The sequence below is a fragment of the Diaphorina citri genome, unplaced genomic scaffold (genome assembly GCF_000475195.1).
Source record: "Diaphorina citri unplaced genomic scaffold, Diaci psyllid genome assembly version 1.1 scaffold489, whole genome shotgun sequence".
NCBI classification, from domain to species: Eukaryota; Metazoa; Arthropoda; class Insecta; order Hemiptera; family Psyllidae; genus Diaphorina; species Diaphorina citri.
This window is the reverse complement of record NW_007377924.1, coordinates 24,100-37,817: the sequence shown is the minus strand read 5'-3', so window position 1 is coordinate 37,817 and position 13,718 is coordinate 24,100. Positions and strand designations below refer to the sequence as shown.

Sequence of the window (13,718 nt, the reverse complement as noted above, 5' to 3'; positions counted from 1 at the left end):
CGAGCGGCTTGCGACTCCCAGGCCGCGCGGAAGTCGGTCGCCTCTCGGAGTCTTTCTTCCCCGCAGCGTCTTTCCCCGCGGACGATTTAGTTTCGTGCTTGGGTGATTTCTTAGCGGCGGGCTCGGGTTTCTTACTTGCCTTACTCTTGTCAGGCGGGGTGCGTTTGTCTTCACGCGGCGTTTTAATTTCATCACGCGTGGATTTCTTCTCGTCCGCGGATTTCCGTTCGTCGCGCGGGGTGGCTTTGTCTTCGCGAGGACTTTTCTTTTCATCGCGTTCCCGTGGGGATTTTTCTTTACTCTCAGACTTCTTGTCTTCCCGAGGACTTTTCCTTTCTCTTTCTTGCGGTGATTTTTCATGGTTGCTTGGTTCTTGATGGGATGATGAAGGACTAGGGGGTTCTTCCGAAACCGTATTTGTTTCTTCTGGTTTGATAGGCGTTACTTCAGGTTTGGAATTATCATCGGATTTTGTGTTGTCGGGTTCACTAGGTTTGTCAGGTACGCTAATCTTGTCTTCATTCATGTCCTGTTTGTTCTTGGTAACTTGCTCGTTGTTTTGAACATTTTCTTTGGTAGAGGCAGAAGAGGAGGGCGAGCTATCTGGCTTTGTCTCGGTAGTGCTGATGGAAAACAGAAACAAGAACAATAAAAAAAAGGAACCTTGGTTTTTTCCTGGTTATCTAGAGAGTTTTATATTCCTGTGCTGGCTGTTGCGGGGCCCACTCAGCCTCGTGAGGAAAATGAGTAGCTATGTAATATAATGCGCATAGCGACCGGTGCCAGCATGGTAGGTAAACATTGGATTTTAGGATTATTGAGATATTGGAAAAATCCTACAATGCTGCAGTGAGCACCAAAGTTGTGACATAATAACACAAAGAAACTGCATTTACATTTACATTACATTTACATTACATTACATTTAAACACGAACTTGTTTCACAAATATCTCGATCACTGCATTGACTATAATGTTCAAGCTGAAATTTATAAGGTTCGGGACCATATTAAATGACCAACCTCAGTGGTGTAGTGGTTAGCGCGGTGGACTTCGGATCTGGAAGTTGGCGGTTCGAGTCCAAGTCAAGTTATAAATTTAAGCAGGGAACGACATTTGTGCCCCAAAATGAAAAACTGAATGGGACGCCGGGACACCCCCTGAAATTCGGGACTGTCCCGGCCAATTCGGGACGTTTGGCAAGCCTAATAATGTTCAAGCTGAAATTTATAAGGTTCGGGACCATATTAAATGACCAACCTCAGTGGTGTAGTGATTAGCGCGGTGGACTTCGGATCTGGAGGTTGACGGTTCGCGTCCAAGTCAAGTCATAAATTTAAGCAGGGAACGACATTTGTAACAAGCATTTATGTTTAACACAATTAAAATTCCTTCCATATTAAATGACGATTCGCCAAGTTAATTAACGATCAACGATTAGCGCGGTGGACTTCGGATCTGGAGGTTGACGGTTCGCGTCCAAGTCAAGTCATAAATTTAAGCAGGGAACGACATTTGTAACAGGCATTTATGTTTAACACAATTAAAATTCCTTCCATATTAAATGACGATTAGCCAAGTTAATTAACGATCAATCTCTGTTCTTTGTACATTATTGATACAAATTGCTAATACTTAAAGTATGGTCCCGGCACTCGACGTCCTTCAAAATTTTAAATACATTCTTTCCTAAGAAATTTTATCTAAATATACTTCCTCCTTCCTGCACAATAGCTCACCTGATTCTCAATATCAGCAGATTCCACCAACACCATTTCTTCCTCCTCCTCAGCCTTCCCCGCCTCCCTGATGAGATTCACCGTTCCCACTACCTCCTTCTCCATCTCTCCCATCACCTCCCCCCTGTCCTTCACTCTGGGTGCCCCCGGGCGAGCACTAGGCGGCCTAGGGCCTGCACTAGGAGGACGCTTCATCGCACTCGATGGTCTCACCGCGCTAGAGGATGGTTTGCCCGGTGATTGTGCAGCGGGGGCGGGGGCTGCTGGTCTGAGCGGCTTGCGACTCCCAGGCCGCGCGGAAGTCGGTCGCCTCTCGGAATCTTTCTTCCCCGCCCTCTCGTCTTTCCCCACGGACGATTTAGTTTCGTGCTTGGGTGATTTCTTAGCGGCGGGCTCGGGTTTCTTGCTCGCCTTACTCTTGTCAGGCGGGGTGCGTTTGTCTTCACGCGGCGTTTTAATTTCATCACGCGTGGATTTCTTCTCCTCCGCGGATTTCCGTTCGTCGCGCGGGGTGGCTTTGTCTTCGCGAGGACTTTTCTTTTCATCGCGTTCCCGTGGGGATTTTTCTTTACTCTCAGACTTCTTGTCTTCCCGAGGACTTTTCCTTTCTATTTCTCGCGGTGATTTTTCATGATTGTTTGGTTCTTGATGGGATGATGAAGGGCTAGGGGGTTCTTCTGAAACCGCAATTGTTTCCTCTGGTTTGATAGGCGTTACTTCAGGTTTGGAATTATCGGATTTTGTCTTGTCGGGTTCACTAGGTTTGTCAGGTACGCTAATCTTGTCTTCATTAATGTCCTGTTTGTTCTTGGTAACTTGCTCGTTGTTTTGAATATTTTCTTTGGTAGAGGCAGAAGAGGAGGGCGAGCTATCTGGCTTTGTCTCGGTAGTGCTGATGGAAAACAGAAACAAGAACAATAAAAAAAGGAACCTTGTTTTTTTCCTGGTTATCTAGAGAGTTTTGTATTCCTGTGAAACCTTCCAAGTTCCAACACCAAATCTGATTTCTATCTGATGGACACAGAAATCAAGTAGGAAGTAGGTATGCTAAAATTTACTCATGTCCCCTATCTCTTTAGAAAGTTTAGAGTACACTTTGAATAATATTACTTCAAACTCCTTGGTGATGCATTGTCCGAATTCTGTACATCCTCCTGTTTTGTTGATCTCTCATTGCTCGATCTTCTTTTTGAGTTGTCATTTTTGTTGGGTTTGGATTTGCTTGAATCCTGTGAAGTTAAAAGTTAAAACTTTTCATAAAATGGTAAAAATTTCCCTGGAAACATGTTAATGTAGGTATCTTGTTATCTTGGAGGATGTGCTTCTTTCCCTGTGAAATGTTAAAAATTACCTCTGCCTTGGCTCATTTTTTACTTTTTTTTTTTTTTTTTTTTTTGAATTTTTTTTTTTTTTTTTTTTTTTTTTTTTTTTTTTTTTTTTTTTTGAGAATCAGTCTGGCTGATTTTCTGTAAATTCACAAAAAATTCTAGAATTACCTTGGCTGATTTTCTGATTCCTTTATTCAAAATTTGTTCCACAGCATTTCTGGAGTCTATTTTATTTTCTAAAGCTTGACCAATGGCTTGTAGAAGTTCATGAGTTCTGGATACTTCAAGACCAGACACTATTTTGGATGATTTGACTGATAGATTTGCACCAGTTGCTAGCTCTGAAATAATAAAAAGTCATTTGTCTAGGGTTAGTAGAAAAAGAGGCCAGTGTTGGTAAAGAGGAAAACATAGGTAGAAAGTCTAGAAAGGGTAGGAATTGTAGGTAATAGGTAATGCAATAGGAATTACAGACTACGGTAAGAAGGTATTGAGGAAGTATTCATTTCCTCATAAATTTAGCAATTTTGAGAAATGAGAAGAGAAGAGAGCTCACTTACTAACAGCAGAAATGAGTTTGTCCAAGAAAGCAATTTTGCCTGCTTTGTCCAAGTTGTTGTCTAAAGTCATTTCTTCTGGTGTATAAAGCCCTTTGAGGAATCCAGTTTCTTTGATGACCTGTAACAAATAGAAATTATTTTCTGGAGTACCTAACTAATGTGAAGTAATTGGTAGGTGATTCTGCTGTCCCACATTTCTTTGCAGAGGAGGTGAATGGGAAGTAGCTTGATAGAGAGATCACTTGGTACCTATTAAGTTGGTGAGAATCAATTTTGACAGTTTTTCAAGGAATATTCATACTTAGGTACTTACAGATTCTGCAGTTCCACATTTCTTTGCAGAGGAGGTGAATGGGAAAAGTAGCTTTTGATGGAGAGATCACTTTGGTACCTAGGTATATATTATTGAAGTTGGTAAGTATCAATCTTGACAGTTTTCCAAGGAATATTCATACTTGGGTACTTACAGACAGTTCATGAGTTCTGGATACTTCAAGACCAGACACTATTTTGGATGATTTGACTGATAGATTTGCACCAGTTGCTAGCTCTGAAATAAAAAGTCATTTGTCTAGGGTTGGTAGAAAAGAGGCCATAGTGCTGGTAAAGAGGAAAACATAGGTAGAAGGTCTAGAAAGAGAAGGGATTGTACAATAAGCAATAAAGATTACAGATATTAGGGTAAGTAGGTATTGAAGAAGTATTCATTTCCTCATAAATTTAGCAATTTTGAGAAATGAGGAGAGAAGAGAGCTCACTTACTAACAGCAGAAATGAGTTTGTCCAAGAAAGCAATTTTGCATGCTTTGTCCAAGTTGTTGTCTGAAGTCATTTCTTCTGATGTATAAAGCCCTTTGAGGAATCCAGTTTCTTTGATGACCTGTAACAAATAGAAATCATTTTCTGGAGTACCTAAGTACTTAATATGAAAAAGTAATTGGTAGGTAATTCTGCAGTTCCACATTTCTTTGCAGAGGAGGTGAATGGGAAAAGTAGCTTTTGATGGAGAGATCACTTTGGTACCTAGGTATATATTACTGAAGTTGGTAAGTAGGTATCAATCTTGACAGTTTTCCAAGGAATATTCATACTTAGGTACTTACAGACGTGACAATATCATGCAAATATCTGAAAGGGGGTTTCTTGAGTAGCTTATCAGTTAATGGAGGTTTCTTGATGAATTTGGACAGCAAGGTTTGGGTGGTCTTGAGCATTTCCGGTTTCAAATCATCCGACATTATGATCTAAACAACTAGGTACTGGAGTTTAAAAATCACAGATACTTGAGAAATAAATGGAATTTTAATTAAATTTGTTCTTGACCGAGATTACTTCCTCATCTTCTGTCTAATCTTGGATCTTGGATCTTCGAAAAATTCAAATTTATTTGTATACCAGTTGTTGCCATGACAACCCTTGGTAACCATGGATACGGGAGTCGATTTTTTTTTCATCACTGATCGGATTATTTGATCAGCCAATGAAATCGTTTGCTTACATTTTTTTTTTAAAGTTGGATGAGCGCGAAATATTCAAATTTCAAAAATCAGTAATCTCAAAAGTGTGCATGGTGGACTGTGGAACAATCTGCCATCATGGCCGACGCCGATCAAAACGGGAGTCGATTTTTTTTTCATCACTGATCGGATTATTTGATCAGCCAATGAAATCGTTTGCTTACATTTTTTTTAAAAGTTGGATGAGCGCGAAATATTCAAAAATCAGTAATCTCAAAAGTGTGCATGGTGGTTTGCTGTTTTCAGTTTTGTGACTTTTGTGAACTTTTTAAAAGAATTTAAAGTATTTTGACGTTTTACTTGTTCCTATACTATGTATTTTGCTTAGAATCTATGAAATATTACCTAAGTACAAATTACTGACATCAGTGATAAGGGATCTATTCAGATTTATCATTGTATCATCCGACATTATGATCTAAACAACTAGGTACTGGAGTTTAAAAATCACAGATACTTGAGAAATAAATGGAATTTTAATTAAATTTAATCTTGACCGAGATTACTCCCTTATCTTCTGTCTAATCTTGGATCTTGATCTTGGTCATCTTGGAAAAATTCAAATTTATTTGTATACCAGTTGTTGCCATGACAACCCTTGGTAACCATGGATACGGGAGTCGATTTTTTTTCATCCTGATCGGATTATTTGATTAGCCAATGAAATCGTTTGTTTACATTTTTTTTTAAAGTTGGATGAGCGCGAAATATTCAAAAATCAGTAAACTAAACTCAAAGTGTGCCTGTGTGCAATGTGCATGGTTGCTGTTCGCTGTTCTTTTTTCCATCTTCCTGTTCTGTGAATTTTGTTTAGAATCTATAATCTATTGCATATTAGGTACAAACTACTGACATCAGTGATAAGACCATTAAGGGTATATTTCCCTTGTGTATTCACATTATTGTCTCCAAGGAATGTCTGATATCGTAGTAAAGTGTAGACAGTGCAGACGATTGATTGCTAAGCAACCATTGTCCTCTTTCTTGACAGCCCATGGTCAACCTGTAGCAGACATCTACGGGTGCTCACTGACTTGTGTGGGAAAGCTAGAAGATGTGTGGTATCTAGATGAACTGACCATGTCGGATTGGATGCGGACTGCTGTAGAAGAGGTAAGAGAGAATCAATGGAACAAAGTCAACTTTAGTTTTGGCATGACCAAAAATTGTTCCCGTTAAAGCTTGGTTCACTTTGGTTAACTCCGTTTCATGTCTGAACAAACTAATGAAAATATAAAACAGCCTGAGCCCAAGGGAATCTATAAAGAAGGCAGAAAAATGAGAATATTTAACAATATTAATGGTACAAACCTATGTATGTGTACCTCCTGATGCGGACTGCTGTAGAAGAGGTAAGAGAGAATCAAGAGAACAAAGTCAACTTTAGTTTTGGCATGACCAAAAATTGTTTCTGTTAAGCTTGGTTCACTTTGGTTAACTCCGTTTCGTGTCTGAACAAGAGGTAAGAGAGAATCAAGAGAACAAAGTCAACTTTAGTTTTGGCATGACCAAAAATTGTTTCTGTTAAAGCTTGGTTCACTTTGGTTAACTCCGTTTCATGTCTGAACAAACTAATGAGAACTTTTTAAAAGAATTTAAAGTATTTTGACGTTTTACTTGTTCCTATACTGTGTATTTTGCTTAGAATCTATGAAATATTACCTAAGTAAAAATTACTGACATCAGTGATAAGGGATCTATTCACATTTATTATTGCCAACATTATTGTCTCCGAGGAATGTCTGATATCATAGTAAAGTGTAGACAGTGCAGACGATTGATTGCTAAGCAACCATTGTCCTCTTTCTTGACAGCCCATGGTCAACCTGTAGCAGACATCTACGGGTGCTCACTGACTTGTGTGGGAAAGCTAGAAGATGTGTGGTATCTAGATGAACTGACCATGTCGGATTGGATGCGGACTGCTGTAGAAGAGGTAAGAGAGAATCAAGAGAACAAAGTCAACTTTAGTTTTGGCATGACCAAAAATTGTTTCTGTTAAAGCTTGGTTCACTTTGGTTCACTCCGTTTCATATCTGAACAAACTAATGAAAATATAAAACAGCCTGAGCCCTAGGGAATCTAAAAGAAGGCAGAAAAATGAGAATATTTAGTTGAAACCCTCGGTTCTTGTGACATCATATTAAATTGCTCATTTGGCACCACCCAGGGGGCACTGATGGCTTAAGGAATGCCAAGGAAGCGAGCAATACTACCCCCCCACTACTAATGAAAATATAAAACAGCCTGAGCCCAAGGGAATCTAAAAGAAGGCAGAAAAATGAGAATATTTAGTTGAAAACTAATGAAAATATAAAACAGCCTGAGCCCAAGGGAATCTAAAAGAAGGCAGAAAAATGAGAATATTTAGTTGAAACCCTCAGTTCTTGGTTGAAACCCTTGGAAAAGTAGTTGAATTCAACAATGGTATGTATCTTGCTAGTAAAAATATTTTGGAAATTAATCATATTGTTTGATTTGTATATTTTGTTTCAGGGAAACTTTTTGAAGGACAAACTGAAATGTCCCAACTGTTCTACAAACCTGGGAGCATTTGATTATGTGTCTGGACATAAGTGTCCATGCAAACAGCAATGTGTACCATTTATTCATCTAGTGAAAAGTAAAATAGACATCCAATATGCCAACAGAAGTCCTGAAAATACTAGTGAACATGCTGAACAGTCTTGAGGCTAGTTGTGATATAATTGTTCATCAAGGTAAGTATACTTAAGTATTTCCTAATTTATTTTGACTTATCTAAATATAAATAAAAATATTGTACACTCCAGTAGGTGTCAGAAAATATTAACTTCTGATTTTATTTTCAAATCACTTCTTTTTTTCAAGTTGTTTGTTGTGATTTTGGGCTATAGGTTTACTATGTGGTAGAAAAGGATCTCAGTTCCAGTACCTACCATAGCTCAAACAGTAACTGGTGGATAACAAATTGATGAGAGTAGGTAATACCCTTAGATTGTCTAATGACTCTAATGTATGAGTATCTGAGAAACCTAAACCTTTGACACAAGGCTTTAAAATTTTATACAGGTACCTATTCTAGAGTTTTAATATGTAAATAACTTCAAAGGTATCAATTACACCTCTCATAAAAAACAGTCAAAAGATCTATTTAACTACCTAATAATCCTACTATAGTAAAACTTTTGATTTAATTTGCTTGAGCAGCATCAGAGTTTGAAAATCATTCATCTGATTGTAAAATCTATCTAAATATAAATAAAAATATTGTACACTCCAGTAGGTGTCAGAAAATATTAACTTCTGATTTTATTTTCAAATCACTTCTTTTTTTTTAAGTTGTTTGTTGTGATTTTGGGGTATAGGTTTACTATGTGGTAGAAAAGGCTCTCCATTCCAGTACCTACCATAGCTCAAACAGTAACTGGTGGATAACAAACTGATGAGAGTAGGTAATACGTAATACCCTTAGATTTTCTAATGACTCTAGTATATGAGTATCTGAGAAACCTAAACCTTTGACACAAGGCTTTAAAACTTTATACAGGTACCTATTCTAGAGTTTTAATATGTAAATAAACAACTCCAAAGGTATCAATTACATCTCTCATAAAAAACAGTCAAAAGATCTATTTAACTACCTAATAATCCTACTATAATAAAACTTTTGATTTAATTTGCTTGAGCAGCATCAGAGTTTGAAAATCATTCATTTGATTGTAAAATCCATGATGAAAAATATCACGCTGTTATCTAATATTCTAAAGCCTAAGCTAGATTTCCTTCTCAACCAATTCTGTCACGTGTATTGGACTTGTGAGAATTTAATTCCATTTCCTGCTGAAGTGATATGACAAAATGTCTGGAGGCTATACAGCTAAAACGTATCATTTCCCATAGCGTCTACATAATAATATGTCGGGGCAGTGTACATCTACTCATATTCATTGTATCATGTGTCTTTTTTGACTGAGGGAACTGTAACTGCTAAGGTCTTATCGTCCCGAAATCGAAGAGAGAAGTAAGACTGGATAGGATATATTTTTTTATATTTTCAAGATTCTATCATTTAATTTGATAAATAATATTGTAATCCCCACTATATCTAGGAGCATACATGTTAATCCTAATGATTATTGGCACTCAATCCCATTGCTCTATTCTGGCCGAACACTTGATAGGTTTCATTTCTAACTGTAGTCTGTAGCACGTCATATATCATTCTGTATCAGGACGGCCAAGGATGCATAACGTTAGTCGAAACTATGCTATCAGTTACACCTGTAAGTATTCCTGCGATTTTCTAAACTCAAAGGTGAAGTTTTTCCCCCGATTTTAATATTATTTAGAAAAAGAAATAAAATACTTATTGTAATTGAAAGTAAAAATAGTAGTATTTATTTTTCCATCGTTTGTGTAAAATCGGGCTTGCTGTGTAGGTACTACGTATATGAAAATTGAATGGCCTTTTGTATAAAAATTTGGCTCTTAAAATTCGACACAATGTACAAGTAAAAGAAAAAAAATGTACAGAGCGCCTAAACCGAGTACCTACACCTTTCTCTAAATCCTTTAAAAACAAATAAACGTACTCATCAACGCAACGCTGTAATTTACTCAGAACTATGTACCTATAGTTAGCACAGATGAATGAAGCCATGTGTTCCATTCATAACATCGTAATATTTACTCACATTCACTAGTTTGGTATTACCTGATTATCATCATATTATTTTATTCTTCATTCATTCTCATTAATCCTTGAAGTGACCGTGATGTTAGGAATGTTGTGTCTCTCTGGTTATCATCATATTATTTTATTCTTCATTCATTCTCATTAATCCTTGAAGTGACCGTGATGTTAGGAATGTTGTGTCTCTCTGGTTCTGAATTACAATCCCACATCCTTACTCAATGTCAATATCATCTTGGTTATATTTACAGCTTGCGTAGACCTACCTGCCTCGAACTTAAACCTGCTTCGCGTTCCTGCAACCAACTTGACAACTGTGCATTTCATGTTTCGCAAAATTTCAACGTCATAGCAACATTTATTATTGTTATGCAAGGGTTGTATGTGTAAGGTTTTCTTCTGTGCGTCACAACTTTTGCAAAGTGCCAAGTTTTTGTTGATTGCGGGCGGGCTTTCTATTAAACCTGCCTTTGTAGGTCGCTCAATGGTTATGATTATGACATATGACAGTCTTCTTGTAAACCAGAGAATACAGAATTGCCGAAGCATAGCATTTTATCATTTGTTTGAAAAGAACCACTATAAGTGAAAGCAATTCTTCATATCTTCATACTTGGGTCTTCCTCGGACTCATTTTTTTCTGTTACCGCTGGGTTTTGAACCACAATCCTCTCGTACAGAATTGCCGAAGCATAGCATTTTATCATTTGTTTGAAAAGAACCACTATAAGTGAAAGCAATTCTTCATATCTTCATACTTGGGTTTTCCTCGGACTCATTTTTTTTTCTGTTACCGCTGGGTTTTGAACCACAATCCTCTCGGTTGTGAGTCCAATGCCTTAGCAAGTGCACTACTGGGACTTTAATAAAACAATAAATGATAACAAATACTAATGAGACAGAGAATTCATTTAACATTATTATTGTTGACATTGTTATCGCATAGAACTGGTTTTTATCTGAGAGCCTCTTCACTACTCTCTATTATAATATCTCAGTACTGCTCAATGGAAATTAAAAACTCGATTGTGTAGGCCTTTTTTTTTTATTCAATCTTTTAAAACATTTTTATTTTATAAACTTTAAAGTCCAGTTGATTAAAAGTGGGCTTATGTCGAGTTTATGAGTATTGTAGGTATAAATAAAACGTTTAATCATAATCAACAATCAATAGTCAATTACAGTCCAAAGTCGAAAATATTGCCGAGGGCTATAATAATATCTACCATTCAAAGATACCTCTACCTAAATTCAACAGGTACCTATATCTAGAGATTTGAATATTTATTTTTCTACCAGACCAGACGAATCATTCGAATAATGACAAAAAGCTGCATTGAAACAATGAAAAGCTCTGGTTTGTAAGACTTAAGAAGAGGATTAGAGGTATCGCCACTTGGTCTCGACCTTGGCAATATTTCCTTTTCTGTAAACACCAGCAAAATCTCCACTAACCACTGACTTGATCCATTCACCCACTGAGATCTATGTTGATCAAGATATTATATTGAGATGGGGCGAGTCATACTGAGTCACTAAATCGCAACATAGAACTTTGATTCTGAATTCTGAGTTTCCGATTGATACTTCTTCGTAGACGAATTTTATTTTCGCGATTTTTTTCGTGCTCAGTTGTTCTAGTATTTTTCACTTCTCTTGTGCTGATACTTACTGCTAATAAATAGTATACGAAGTTTGGTAGGAAAGTATTTTTTTCGGTCCGATGATTTTTTTCGTGCTCAGTTGTTCTAGTATTTTTCACTTCTCTTGTGCTGATACTTACTGCTAATAAATAGTATACGAAGTTTGGTAGTAGGAAAGTATTTTTTTCGGTCCGATTTTTTTCAAGTAACCATTTGTGAAATTGATTAACGATAGATATCATAGATCAGTCAGGAGTGTCTCATTCGGAATCATCAAATTTCGTTCCAGATTTTGATTTTCGAGTTTTTACTTTTTATTCGCACGAGCGATATTTTTCCTGAATTTTAATCAACTGTTTATTCCAATTGTTTTTCAAAGTTACCATTTTTGAAATTAGTCGATTATCTGTTTTGTGTGTAAATTTGTTTCACTTATCTCTTACGAGTCTTACGTTACCTACCTACCAGTATTTTTCTGGTCTTTTTTCGTACCAGTATTCTGGATCAATTTTTCAGAACTTTTTTCTATATTTGAAAAGGTGATTTTTCTCCTTCTATTGAATTAATTATTTCAAGAGGAACTAACCATTTTTTCTTTTCACCAGTATTCTGGATCAATTTTTCAGAACTTTTTTCTATATTTGAAAAGGTGATTTTTCTCCTTCTATTGAATTAATTATTTCAAGAGAAACTAACCATTTTTTTCTTCTTTAAGCTTTCCTTCTCCGCAAAACTCCCCTCAGGTACAGCTCAAGGCAATAAAGGGTTTTTTCTTTTCATGGACCAAAGTAGGCATAGTTTTATTTGAGAAGTACTTAGGTATGTGTAGGTAAAAATCGAAGACACACAAAACTCCCCTCAGGTACAACTCAAGTCAATAAAGGGTTTTTTTCTTTTCATGGACCAAAGTAGGCATAGTTTTATTTGAGAAGTACCTAGGTATGTCTATAGGTAAAAATCGAAGACACATATTATTATTGCTTTACGTAGAAACATAGGTACATACATAGAGTAGGTAATATTTTTTATATGGTATTCTACGTAAATCTACGACGCCGATGTATGTTTTAGTAGAAAAAGAGGCGGAAAAATCTCATAGTAGTAGTTATCTGGAATTTCCAATACGTTATTATACGCCGAAGATATTCCACTGCTAATTATCTATGCAAATGGCAGCCATGTATTTAGTTAGGAAAAATCTCATAGTAGTAGTTATCTGGAATTTCCAATACGTTATTATACGCCGAAGATATTCCACTGCTAATTATCTATGCAAATGACAGCCATGTATTTAGTTAGGATAATGATAGCAGCCATATATTTAGTTGGGATAACCATACAGAGACCATGTTAAGATAATTCTGAGTAGAACATGCGTCAGTTATGATGATTCACATGTGACTATTATCCATAGAGTATTAGAGGATATCTGGTAGTTAAATGTAGTACTTTTACGAATTACGCAAAATATGGTATACTTTGCATGTTGTGTTCTAGGAGGTATTTGAATATTGAGTTATGCAAAGTATGCTCTTAACATATTCTGGCAGACTTCTTGGCGTTTCGACATACAGGTAGAAATTGACAGTAGGAATAATTAAGGTAAATGTTGGCAAAGCAAATGAAAAATAAGATGGTAGGTACAAATGGAAAAAATAAATAAACATAAATAGCGCCAATAATGGAGAAAAAAAAAAAAAAATATAGAAAAAACTTTTTCACGCGGAATCGAATGGTGAAACTTTTAGAACTGTCCGACTTAATGTAATAGAAAGTCGTGTGATGTTCACACCAGATTTTTAATCATGAATTCAATAATGTCAATGTACTATCGGCATAGGAGTTGTATCTCAAATTATAACACAACCAGGCAACCACAGATATCACAACCATAGTCAAGTCCCTGACTTTGACTCAAGGCAAAGTTGACGCACTAACACGTGATATTATTAATCATGAATTCAATAATGTCAATGTACTATCGGCATAGGAGTTGTATCTCAAATTATAACACAACCAGGCAACCACAGATATCACAACCATAGTCAAATCCCTGACTTTGACTCAAGGCAAAGTCCATAATATTTTGCTAGGACTAAATTTGTTACTAGCCTCTTCTGGTCTGAGTTCTAAGACGCGTTTTTTTTTTAAGAGGTTTGACAAAGGGAACTGTAACTGCTATGGTCTTATCGTTCCGAAATCGAAGAGAGAAGGAAGACAGGATAGGAGAAAGCCAGCCGTTCCGAGAACGAACA

General features: G+C 36.7%; 2 protein-coding genes across 5 annotated transcripts in view; one reads left to right on the top strand and one right to left on the bottom strand.

The window, feature by feature from the left end:
• Positions 1 to 4,967, bottom strand: part of LOC103509340 (nucleolar protein dao-5) — a 7,706-nt gene extending 2,739 nt beyond the window's left edge. Inside the window, exons 1-9 of the mRNA XM_017444150.2 lie at positions 4,732 to 4,967; positions 4,391 to 4,508; positions 4,096 to 4,178; positions 3,629 to 3,746; positions 3,237 to 3,409; positions 2,851 to 2,969; positions 1,741 to 2,632; positions 919 to 983; positions 29 to 623 (exon numbers count right to left, since the gene is read on the bottom strand). Coding sequence (XP_017299639.2) covers positions 29 to 623; positions 919 to 983; positions 1,741 to 2,632; positions 2,851 to 2,969; positions 3,237 to 3,409; positions 3,629 to 3,746; positions 4,096 to 4,178; positions 4,391 to 4,508; positions 4,732 to 4,866 — 2,298 coding nt within the window. The 5' untranslated portion in view covers positions 4,867 to 4,967. The remainder of the gene's footprint in view (positions 1 to 28; positions 624 to 918; positions 984 to 1,740; positions 2,633 to 2,850; positions 2,970 to 3,236; positions 3,410 to 3,628; positions 3,747 to 4,095; positions 4,179 to 4,390; positions 4,509 to 4,731) is intronic.
• A 915-nt stretch (positions 4,968 to 5,882) lies between these two features.
• Positions 5,883 to 13,718, top strand: part of LOC103509330 (E3 ubiquitin-protein ligase RNF180-like) — an 18,591-nt gene continuing 10,755 nt past the window's right edge. Inside the window, exons 1-3 of one of the 4 annotated variants that reach the window (XM_026823710.1) lie at positions 5,883 to 6,080; positions 6,904 to 7,081; positions 7,642 to 7,865. In XM_026823710.1, the coding sequence (XP_026679511.1) occupies positions 6,061 to 6,080; positions 6,904 to 7,081; positions 7,642 to 7,836 (393 nt within the window). In that variant the 5' untranslated portion in view covers positions 5,883 to 6,060 and the 3' untranslated portion in view covers positions 7,837 to 7,865. Of the gene's footprint in view, positions 6,259 to 6,729; positions 7,082 to 7,641; positions 7,866 to 11,554; positions 12,003 to 13,718 lie in introns of those variants that run through there. The other 3 variants (XM_008473941.3, XM_008473940.3, XR_003391557.1) reach the window with 3 other exon arrangements.